This window comes from Symphalangus syndactylus, chromosome 11 (genome assembly GCF_028878055.3).
Source record: "Symphalangus syndactylus isolate Jambi chromosome 11, NHGRI_mSymSyn1-v2.1_pri, whole genome shotgun sequence".
Classification (NCBI taxonomy): Eukaryota; Metazoa; Chordata; class Mammalia; order Primates; family Hylobatidae; genus Symphalangus; species Symphalangus syndactylus.
This window is the reverse complement of record NC_072433.2, coordinates 62507502-62519503: the sequence shown is the minus strand read 5'-3', so window position 1 is coordinate 62519503 and position 12002 is coordinate 62507502. Positions and strand designations below refer to the sequence as shown.

The 12002-nt window shown below is 47.8% G+C and overlaps 1 protein-coding gene across 2 annotated transcripts in view; it reads right to left on the bottom strand.

Moving 5' to 3' along the window:
- Positions 1-12002, bottom strand: part of DNAH3 (dynein axonemal heavy chain 3) — a 225107-nt gene that overhangs the window by 4818 nt on the left and 208287 nt on the right. For both annotated transcript variants that reach the window (XM_055233091.2, XM_055233092.1), the window contains exons 57-59: positions 10912-11066; positions 6605-6772; positions 3543-3685 (exon numbers count right to left, since the gene is read on the bottom strand). In XM_055233091.2, the coding sequence (XP_055089066.1) occupies positions 3543-3685; positions 6605-6772; positions 10912-11066 (466 nt within the window). The remainder of the gene's footprint in view (positions 1-3542; positions 3686-6604; positions 6773-10911; positions 11067-12002) is intronic.

Here is a 12002-nt window from a genome sequence, read left to right as displayed (position 1 = left end):
AAAAGGCAACTGAAGGGCAGCCTGGGAGATGTCAAATTCACCTGCCTCTCCTTCTGACCTCTATGTTATGAGGCCCAGCCAAGCCCGGAGGTAATGCACCTGAGGAGACCAAAGAATCTGCCACTAGAAAGAGCTTTTAATCGGCAAAGATTTATGGAATCTCAACTGAATGGACATGAGAATGATCACATGCAGGAAAAGGATTTCTAGATGTGTAACCACTAAACCATTGTATCAAGAGGAATGTGGCCAGGTGTGGGGGCTCATGCCTGTAATCCCAGCACTCTGAAAGGCCGAGGTGGGTGGATCACTTGAGGTCAGGAGTTTGAGACCAGCCTGGCCAACACAGTTAAACCCCGTCTGTACTAAAAATACAAAATTAGCTGAGCATGCACGCCTGTAATTCCAGCTACTCAGGAGGCTGAGGCAGGAGAATCGCTTGAACCCAGAAGGTGGAGGTTGCAGTGAGCCAAGCTAAGATCGTGCCACTGCACTGCAGCCTGGACGACAAGAGTGAAACTCTGTCTCAAAAAAAAACACACACAAAAAAAGGAATGTAAAATTCAGACATGTTTGCTAAGCAGTCAAGGGTAAAAGCTGCCATCTGAGGGATTACACCACAGACCTCTATTATACCTAAAGACCTACTTGCAAAGATTCTCTTTCCATTCTTGCAACTATGAGCTCTGGTAGTTTTAAGGTTTTAGTACCCAAGGAAAGAACACTTGCCCAGAAGACAGAGTCACAGTTCCCCTGAAGCTGAACTGTCGCTGAATCATTCTGGGCTTCCTATATCACTGGGTGAAAAGGCAAAAAAAAAAAAAAAAGAAAGAAAGAAAAAAAATAGTGGGGAGGAATGTTAGAGTACTGCTTGAGATGATTAATCCTGACCATCGTTGGAAAATAAGATTGGTTTCCCTGTTCTTTTTTTCTTTTGAGACAGGGTCTCACTCTGTTGCCCAGGCTGGAGTGCAGTGGCACAATCTTGGCTTACTGCAACCTCCACTTCCCAGGACCAAGCAATCCTCCCTCCTCAGCCTCCTGAGTAGCTGGTTCTACAATGCCCAGATAATTTTACGTATTTTTGGTAGAGATGGGGTTTTGCCATGTTGCCCAAGCTGATCTCCAACTCCTGAGCAATCTGCCTGCCTCAGCCTCCTAAAGTGCTGGGATTACAATGCTGGGTGGAGTGAGCCACTGCGCCTGGCTTGCCGTCCTTTATAGAATGCCCAATGGTAAAGGCCAGTGAAAGCCCCTGCAATCACCAAGAAAGAGCTCCAGTGGCCTTAGAGGAGAATGACAGCAGAGGAGGGAAGCCATTAATTTTGGTGTCCAGTTGGATAGTCCAGGACTACGGTCCATCATGCCAAGGTGTCTCACAACAGAGATGGCCTCGTCCTAGGCTCACACCCCATACCTTGCTTGGTCCCTGCTACCGCCAACTGCCTGTTGACTCTAAAGAGTAACCCTAGGCCGGGCGCGGTGGCTCACACCTGTAATCCCAGCACTTTGGGAGGCCAAGGTGGGCGGATCACCTGAGGTCAGGAGTTCGAGACCAGCCTGGCCAACATGGCGAAACCCCGTCTCTACTAAAAGTACAGAAGTTAGCCAGGCATGGTGTCGGGCGCCTGTAATCCCAGCTACTCGGGAGGCTGAGGCAGGAGAATCTCTTGAACCTGTGAGGTGGAGGTCGCAGTGAGCCAAGATCATGCCACTGCACTCCAGTCTGGGTGATAACAGCGAGACTCTGTCTCAAAAAAAAAAAAAGAGTAACTCTTAAACTTAGGAAGCCTAGCAACTCTCAAATAACATTCCTCCAGTCCCCTGGTCCTCTGGAATCAGGGCTGTCCTTAAAATGGAGCAATGACCCAATGACACAGAATAGAGGCAGTAACACATGGAGTGTCTGGAGCAGCAAGACCTTGGTCTTGGAAGCAGAAGTGATAAGTTTTAGCCCACTTGGCTCTGAGTCACTTGAGACCTACATCAAATCACAGTCATCTCTGGACCTCAGTTTCCTCATCTGGCCTAGATGGTCTTTGGTAACCCTTTCAGTTTTGACTATTTAGAAATCAAATCCAGGTGATCCCACTGGGCTCCATGCTGTAGTAACTGGAGGAGAAGAGGACTAGAATACAAGGCCAGAGATCCTTGCCCCACGGCCAGCCTATAATACCCCTAACTGTGTGGTAGAGGCACTGGATGAACGTCTCCCACCCCTTTCTAGATTTACCCAGATTTCACATATTGGATAAGTACAGGGGCTCTGGAATCAGACTTAGTTCTGGGTTTAAACTGAGTTTTCCCGTTGAATGATTGAATAACTGAGCAACCCTGGGCAAGTCTTAACCCTTCTGAATCTCAGAGTTTTGTTTTTTTTTTCTTTAACAGATGGGGTCTTGCCATATTGCCCAGGCTGGTCTTAAACCCCTGGGCTCAAGCAGTCCTCCCGGCTTGCCTCCCAAAGTGCTGGGATTATAGGCGTGAGTGATCATGCTCAGCCTCAGTTTTCTTATTTGTAAAATGCTGGTAGCAGGATTAGTAACTGGACGTATTTCAAAAGACCATTGTGTAATTTTTTTTTTTTTTAAGGGATAGGGTCTTTCTCTGTCACCCAGGCTGGAGTGCAGTGGCAAGATCATAGCTCACTGCCGCCTCGAGCTCCTGGCCTCCAAGAGGTCCTCCCACCTCACCCTCCCAAGTAGCTGGGACTGTAGACGTGCACCACCATGCCTGCCTTTTTTTTTTCTTTTTTGGAGAGATGGGGTCTTGCTTTGTTGCCCAGGCTGGTCTTGGACTCCTGGCCTCAGGTGATCCTCCCTGCTCTGCTTCCCAAAGTGCTGGAATTACAGGCGTTAGCCATTGTGCCCAGCCCTATTACATACTTTGAATGAGACCCATGCATAGTGTTTAGAACCATATCTGTCACTAAAGGCTCAATACAAATGGCTCTAGGCCAGATGCAGTGGCTCCCACCTGTAATCCCAGCACTTTAGGAGGCCAAGGCTGGAGGCTTTCTTGAGGCCAGGAGTTCAAGACCAGCCTGGCCAACATGTCAAAACTCCATCTCTATAAAAAATAAAAAATAAAAAAATTAGCCAGTGTGGTGCCTGTGTCTGTAGACTCAGCTACTCAGGAGGCTGAGGGGGAAGGATTGCTTGAGCCCAGGAGTTCGAGGCTGCAATGAGTCATGATCACACCACTGCGCTCCAACTTGGGCGACAGAGAGAGACCTCAACTCGGGAAAGAAAAAGAAAAGTGGCTCTAATGACTACTTTTACTATTAGCCTGTGCTTGATACTGGTTTTAGCCTAACTTTATAGATGTCACATGAATGAATGGGAATGAATGAATAGAAGGAATGATTCAACCCAGGGCCAGCATGTGCTGGGGATGGTCCTAGTCACAGCCCCTATTCACACCCCTAATATGGGTAGGGCAAACCACTTCCTCTGCATAGCAACCCCTTCTCAGCTACTGCCTGTTAGATCCTATTCCTCATGTTCCAACTCCTGGGATTCAAGCTACATCATCTGGCCCACCTGTTGAATCTGATGAGCTCCTGCCTTAGGACGGTGTTCATGGATTCCTCATAGACCATGGGGTACAACTTCATGACCTCTTCCAGGTCAAAGTCTTTGGGAAGCTTGGAGAGAATGTCTTGCGCCAACTCCTCAACCACTTCCTTAAAGTGCAGGCAGAAGAGAGGTGAGTGAGAAGCAAGCCCTACAGGCTGTGGCTTTGGATAAACTTGAAGTACTGAGCATCTGACTTTTCAAATGTATTCTGTGGGACTTTCCTGAGAACTCTCCAACAGAAGCCATTTCTGCCTCCAGTGGGGAAAGGAGTCCCTTATCACCCCACCAGCCTTGGGGAGGACGTCGCCTCTTGGCCCAGAAGAGTAGAGTCCTCTCCTTGGCAGGGTGCGGTGGCTCACGCCTGTAATCCCAGCACTTTAGGAGGCCGAAGTGGGTGGATCGCTTGAGTCCAGGAGTTTGAGACCAGCCTGGGCAACATAGCAAAACCCAGTCTCTACAAAAAATACAAAAATTAGCCGCGCGTGGTGCTGCATGCCTACGGTCCCAGCTATTTGGGAGTCTGAAGCAGGAGAATCACTTGAACCCAGGAAGCGGATGTTGCAGTGAGCTGAGATCTGGCCGCTGCACTCCAGCCTGGGTGACAGAGGAAGACTCTGTCTAAAAGTAAAAAAAAAAAAAAAAAAAAAAAAAAAAAAAAAGAGTCGTGTCCTGACACCTCAGGCAAGAGCCGAAGGGCCAGAAAGGGAACTTCATGGTAGCTTCATGGCAGCACTGAGCCTCTGTCTTCAATGTCACACCTGGGTGAGAATCTCTCACAGCCTCCGACCCCTGAGGATTAGCTCCTGGTGCCATGGGGCCCTTTCTCAGTGTCCGTGACACCTGGGAAGGCAGCAGGCCATTCTTCAGCATTGAGCAAGAAAAGCACAGAACGCTGAGCTTAGCCAAGTAGGGAGGGGACAGGCCTCCAGGCTCAAGGAGGAACAAGACATGAGTGTGGGAGAGACAGACACCCTGTGGTCCTGTGGTTGTGGGAGGCTGGGATGTATACTTCTTTCCCTCTTCCCATTGTGAGGGGAATTTCCACTCCTACATCGGGATACACCAACCAGGCTGGTTTACCTTCATACCAGTGATACTTAATGGCACTAGGAACCAAATCATGAAAGCAAAGTAGCAAGTTCTACAGTTGGGAGGTGTTGAACAGGAGGTAGCTTGGAAGGTAGAGAAGGGAAGGGTTGGGAGAGGAAGCGGGTGGAGACGGTGGCTCAGGCTCTGGCTCCATCCTTGATTTCATGAAAGCCTGGAAGCCAGTCACTTTCTGTCTCAGGATTTGTTTCTCTCTTCGTTTGTAGACTTAGGAGGGTGGCCTGGGTCAGGGCATCACAAAGAGTGGATTGGGGACTACTAGAGGTACCCAGGATTTTAGGTGTTTCCAGGACACAGAAAAATCATGTCGAGTCACATGGTGAGAAAGTTACTCTTTCAGGTTTTGGGTTTTTTTTTCATTGTTGTTATTGTTTTGAGATAGTGTCTCACTCTGTCGTTCAGGTGGGAGTGCAAAGGCATGATAATCACAGCTCACCGCAGCCTCTGGGTTCAAGTGATCCTCCTGCCTCAGCCCCCTTAGTAGCTGGGACTACAGGCACGCGCCACCACACCCAGTTAACTTTTTTTAAGACAGGGTCTCACTCTGTCACCTAGGCTGGAGTGCAGTGGCATGATCTCAGCTCACTGCAGCCTCAACAGCCCAGAATCAAGTGATCCTCCCATCTCAGCTTCCTGAGTAGCTGGGATTACAGGTGCATGCCACCGAGCTCAGCTAATTTTTTTTTTTTTTGTATAGACGGCGTTTTGCCATGTTGCTCAGGCTGGTCTCCAACTCCTTGGCTCAAGCAATCCACCCACCTTGGCCTCCCAAAGTGCTAGGGTTATAGGCATGAACCATGGCGCCCAGCCCTCAGTTAACTTAAAAAAAATTTTTTTGTAGCAATGTGGTCTCCCTATGTTGCCCAGGCTGGCCTCGAACTCCTGGCCTCAAGTGATCCTCCTGCTTCAGCCTCCCAAAGTGCTGGGACTACAGGTGTGATTCACCGCACCTGGCCTCTTTTCAAGTTCTGATCATCTTTCTCTTTTCATTCCTCTCAAAGAGAAAGTTTCAGGAACAGTGCCAATTCTGTGACACTCACACATTTTTCTCCTTTTAACAAGAAGCCAGCAAAGCCTCAGCTCAGGGGCTTTGGCCAGCAACATCATCTAGGAAGAACTTAACAACTGTTCACGCTGGGAGCAGTGGCTCACGCCTGTAATCCCAGTACTTTGGGAAGCCAACGGAAGCAGATTTCTTGAGCCCAGGAGTTTGAGACAATCCTGGACAATATGATGAAACACTGTCTCTACAGAAAATACAAAAAAATTTAGCCGGGCATGGTGGCATGTGCTTGTAGTCCCAGCTACTCGGGAGGCTGAGGCAGGAGAATTGCTTGAGCCTGGGAGGCAGAGGTTGCAGTGAGACAAGATCACACCTCTGCACTCCAGCCTAGGTAACCAAGCCAAACCGTGTCTCAAAAAGAAAAGAAAAGAAAAACAACAACAACAAACAGAAACCAAAAAACACCAACTGTTCACTGTTCAGCTTTCATTTTCTTTTTGTGCCTATCATGACTTTAAGGAAATGATACTGGGTTTCCACTTATGGTTCTGATGTGCAATCTTTTAAATTAAAAAAAAAGAAGAGAGTTTTAAAACATTATGTAGAAAAAAAAGCAAAAGAATAAGAAAAAAAGCAAAAAACCCATTACGTAAATGGAGTATAGGTGATAGGTGGATATAGCAGAAAACGTGAAGGTTATACAGGAATAGCTGACATTTTGGAAATGCTGGTTCCCTTGCAGCTCTGGATATAAGGACTCTCGGCAGTAAGGCCACAGTGCTCCTTCCCTGCCCCTGGCCAGGAGGCTGCCAGGCCCCCACTCTCTGCCTCTTGGTCATCCTCCAATCCTGTGTGCCCACTGGATGGAGAACTGCCTGGGAAATAGGATTAAGCCCCCTTTCCCGAGCCCAGTTACCTGAGGGGACTTGCCACTTCCTCCTGACTGTCTAGGGAGGGTCAGCAGGACCCCCTCAAACAGCTGGTTGGTTTCCTGGTTGTCTTTGGTGATGTCTGCGTTCTCATGGAGGCCGAACACTTCTGGGTGGGCTGTGATGGGGAGGTTCCTGAGATAGTCGATATAGGACTGGAAGGGAAATCTTCAGATGAAATCAACGAGGGACCCCGGAATCCCACAGATGACTCCAGGCTTAGCAGAACCCAATCAGAACAGGAATCACACTGTATCAGTAGCACAGGTCACACAAACACACACATACACACACACACACACAGAGAGGCTAGGCGAACACATCCCTAGCCCTCCCTCATACAGTTTTCTGGGGAGTGGGCATGAAAGCAGATGAGGCTGAATTACCTCTCAGCCCACCCTGGCTTCCTCTCTGCTCCCCCAGTGGGCCTGGTTTTGGACCCAGACAGAACTGAGTTTGGATCCTAGCTCCATCCCAAACTGTCAGAGGCATTCGGACCAGAGCAACTCCATGTTGTATAGGGACTGGGTAAAATAAGGCTGACACCTAGTGGGCTGCATTCTTAGGAGGTGAAGGCATTCTAAGTCACAGGAGGAGATAAGGGTCAGCACAAGATACAGGTCACAAAGACCTTGCTGATAAAACAGGTTGTGGTAAAGAAGCCAGTCAAATACCCCCAAACCAAGATGGCCACGGAAGTGACCTCTAGTTGACCTCACTGCTCATTACACACTAATTATAATGCATTAGCATGCTATGAGACACTTCCACCAGCGCCATGACTGTTTACAGATGTCATGACAATGTCAGGAAGTTGCCCTATATAGTCTAGAAAGGGGAAGAACCCTCACTTCTTGGAATTGCCCACCCCTTTCCCGGAAAACTCATGAATAATCCACCCCTTGGTTACCATATAATCAAGAAATAACTGTAAGTATAATCAGTGGAGCAGCAACCCATGCCATTGCTCTGTCTATGAAGTAGCCATTCTTTATTGCTTTACTTTTTTTTTTTTTTTTTTTGAGACAGATTCTTGCTATCTCCCAGGCTGGAGTGCAGTGGTACTATCTTGGCTCACTGTAACCTCCGCCTCCTAGATTCAAGCGATTCTACTGCCTCAGCCTCCCGAATAGCTGGGATTACAAGCATATGCCACCATGCCCGGCTAATTTTTTGTATTTTTAGTAGAGACGGGGTTTCACTGTGTTAGCCAGGATGGTCTTGATCTCTTAACCTCGTGATCTGACCTCCTTGGCCTCCCAACGTGCTGGGATTACAGGCACGAGCCACTGGGCCCGGCCTCCTTTACTTTCTTAATTAACTTGCTTTTGTTTTACTCTATAGACTCGCCCCGAATTCTTTCTTGTGCAAGATCCAAGAACCATCCCTTTGGGTCTGGATCTGGACCCGTTTCCGATAATAAAACTATGTACCCTTGAGCTTGTCATCTGAAACCCCAGTTTCCTTATCTGTAAATAGAAAAACAAGTGTAGTTATGAAGTATAAACCAAAAGTAAAATCTTAAGACCCTCCAACCATCTGAATGGACTTCCTCCTCGTCCGGGGCACTCTAAAATTTAACCTGAAAGAAAGCCTGGTTCAGGCCATGACGGGAAGTGGGGGTCAGACATGCCTCATTATGCCCCTCCAGCATTACCATCAACACAGACCTTAAATCCGATAAGAAACATTTACAGTCTAGTCTCTCTGAAGCCTGCTACCTGGAGGTTTCATCTGCATGGTAAAACTTGGGTCTCCACAACCTCTTACCATAACCCAGGCATTCCTTTCTATTGATAATAACTCTTTCAACCAATTGCCAATCAGAAAACGTTTAAATCTACCTATAACCTGCTGGCCTCCATTTTGAGTTGTCCCGTCTTTCTGGACTGAACCAATGGATATCTTAAATGTATTTTATCGATGCCTCATGTCTCCCTAAAATGTATAAAATCAAACCCCGACCACCTGGGGCACATGTTCTCAGGATCTCCTGAGGGCTGTGTCACGGGCCATGGTCACTCATATTTGGCTCAGAATAAATCTCTTCAAATATTTTACAGAGTAAGAAAAAGACTCTTTTCATCCACAGAAGGAATCAAGCCTTGGCATGTGACAGGTTGTGGTGTTATATATATATATATCTACTGGTTTTCATCCATGGTTCCTGGCTTCTAACTCCCGTAGCCCTTGTTACAGCCACCTGTTAAAATATTGGGTGTGTTGGGCCTTAGGGGCAGGCCTCAGGAAACAGAATCTTTCTGACCTTCTCTTGTCCTCCTTTTACCTGCCCCCAAGCAAGACTCAAATCTTACCCTACCTTTCTGATTGTGAGTCCTTTCTTTTCTTTTCTCTTTTTTTTTTTTTGAGACAGGGTCACTCTGTGGCCCAGGCTGGAGTGCAGTGGTAGGATCTTTGTTCACTGCAACCTATGCCTCCTGGGCTCAAGCAATCTTCCCACCTCAGCCTCCTGAGTAGTTGGGACTACAAGTGCACGCCATCACACCCAGCTAATTTTTGTATTTTTAGTAGAGATGGAATTTCACCACACTGGGCAGGCTGGTCTCAAACTCTTGACCCCAAGCCATCCACCGACCTCAGCCTCCCAAAGTGCTGGGATTACAGGTATGAGCCACTGCGCCTGGCCTGATTGTGAGTCTTAAGACTCCACCTAGAGAGAGAGGGTCCTGCCCTATACTCTGAGGGATGTCATGCAGCTTCCATAAAAACCCAAGAAGACTGGGTGCAAGGAGCTTCTGGATAGCTGACCACACGAAGGTTCCTGGAGGATATTTCACCCAGGGATGGGCATGGAAGTTCCCACTCCTTCTGCCATACTTCACCCTATGCATCTCTTCATCTATATCTTTTGTAATATTCCTTTAATAAACCGATAAACCTAAGTGTTTCTCTGAGTTCTGTGAGCCTCTCCAGCAAATTAATTGAATTAATTTCGTTTTTTTTTTTTTTTTTTTTTTTTTTTTTTTTTTTTTTTTTGAGACAGAGTCTCGCTCTGTCACCCAGGCTGGAGTGCAGTGGCGCGATCTCGGCTCACTGCAAGCTCCGCCTCCCGGGTTCACGCCATTCTCCTGCCTCAGCCTCTCCGAGTAGCTGGGACTACAGGCGCCCGCCACCACGCCCGGCTAATTTTTTGTATTTTTTAGTAGAGACGGGGTTTCACTGTGGTCTCGATCTCCTGACCTCGTGATCCGCCCGCCTCGGCCTCCCAAAGTGCTGGGATTACAAGCGTGAGCCACCGCGCCCGGCCAATTGAATTAATTTCAATTAAAGGGGGAGTGGTGGGAACCCCAATGTGAAGCTGGTTGGTCAGTTCTTGAGGCTGGGACTTGTGACTGGTGTCTGGGTTGGGGGAAAGAATTGGAGACTGAGCCCTCAACCCGTGGGATCTGACACTATCACCAGGTAGATGGTATTGGAATTGAATTAGAGGACAACCAGTTGGTGTTCACTGTTTAGTGTGTGGGGAAGGGGGAACCTAAACACATTTGGTCACAGAAGTCTTCTGTGTTGATGGTGGTGGTGGTTGTGGTGTCAGAGTAGTAGAAAAACACGATTTGAGAGTTTTTCTGTTCCACAGGTGATCAATAAAAGTAAGCTTTTTTTTTTTTTTTTTTTTTTTCTGAGACAGCTTCACTCTGTCACTCAGGCTGGAGTGCAGTGGCATGGTCTCAGCTCACCACAACCTCCACCTCCCAGCTCAAGCAATTCCCCTGCCTCAGCCTCCCAAGTAGCTGGGATTACAGGCAGGTGCCACCACACCCGGCTAATTTTTATATTTTTAGAAGAGATGGGGTTTCACCATGTTGGTCAGGCTGGTCTCAAACTCCTGACCTCAAGTGATCCACCTGCCTCAGCCTCCCAAAGTGCTGGGATTATAGGTGTGAGCCACAGCGCCCAACCTGTAAGCTCTTTTCTATTCCTCAGATTTATTGTTTTCATCTTCCTTTTGTCATTCCCTGCCTAGTTTTTCTGTTCCTCCCTTTTTGCCACCTTCTGAATCTTTGTCTTCAAGTAGCAATTTCCATCTTGCTCACTACCAAGGCTCCATCTTAATCATCCTTCTGTCTCCCTCCTCCACCCAGATGGATCCTATATTTTGAAACACCTTGTCTACCAAATACCGAGCCCTCCTTAAACAGTAGCCACGTGACTGTAGCCATGTAGCCTGAAACAGTGACCCCTGGGCTCCTTGGCTACACTGCAGCCCTGTAGCCATATACAGATAAAGGAGCCCTGTGGGGGAAAGAGGTGGGCCTCCCTGCCAACCCCTTACCTGGTAGGAGCCATGAGGAGGGATGTAGTAAGTGTCTCCAGGAGCAAGGGAGTAATAGTCCTCCTCAATTTCCTTACAGTAGAACATGGACAGAAGTGACAGCAGGAGACGCCGGTCTTTGTCATCAGTCACTCTGCCTCCGTAATTACATTCCCCTAGGAACAACCAACAGAAGGAGAGGTTGAGCCCAGGGAAGGTCATCATGAGCTTGGTGGTTAACGTAAAACACGGCATTCTTCCGGCCAAAGATCTCTGCTGGGACATAATGATAGGGACGGCAAGCAGGAAAATTCCGGGCCGAAAATGGCGGGTCCCCTGCAAGGGCCCCACCCTCAAGCTGAAAAGCCTGAAACCATGGCCCAAAGTGAGAACTTACATCCCTGTTTTCCCACTTGAATGTTGTCTTTTCCAAAACCACCCATGACCTGTCCCATCCCCGCAACCCATGCCCATCAAAACCCCAGGCTCAGCCAGCAGAGAGAGAGAAGCAGCTGGACATCAGAGAGAAGCGCTTGACTTCAGGGGAACAGCCTGACAGTGTAACTTTGGAGAAGAATCTGGCTGGAGATGGCTGGACTTCAGGAGAAGATTGCCTTCCTGCTCCATCCCCTTTTCAGCTCCCTTTCCCGCTGAGAGCCACTTTCTTCAGCAATAAAATCCCCCACATTTACCATCTTCAATTTGTTTGTGCAACCCCATTCATCCTGGACACTGGACAAAGCTCGGGTGCCATGACTGCGAGTGCAAAAGTCCGTCACGCTGACCCGCCACTGGGCGGTTAACACTTAAGCTTTCTGTGGACGGCAGGGCTACAAGAGTACTGTAAACCTTCCTCTGGGTGACAGAGGGAGACTGTCTCAAAAAAAAAAAAGACCTGCACTCCAGCCTGGGCAACACGAGCAAAACTTCATCTCAATAAATAAATAAATAAATAAAAAATAAAAACAAAAACAAAAACAAAAGACATTTCCAGAGAGAGAGACCATATTCATATAACTTTTGTTATAGTATATTGTAATTGTTCTATTTTATTACTGCTGTTAATCTCCTGCTGTGCCTAATTTATAAATTAAACTTTATCATAGGTATGT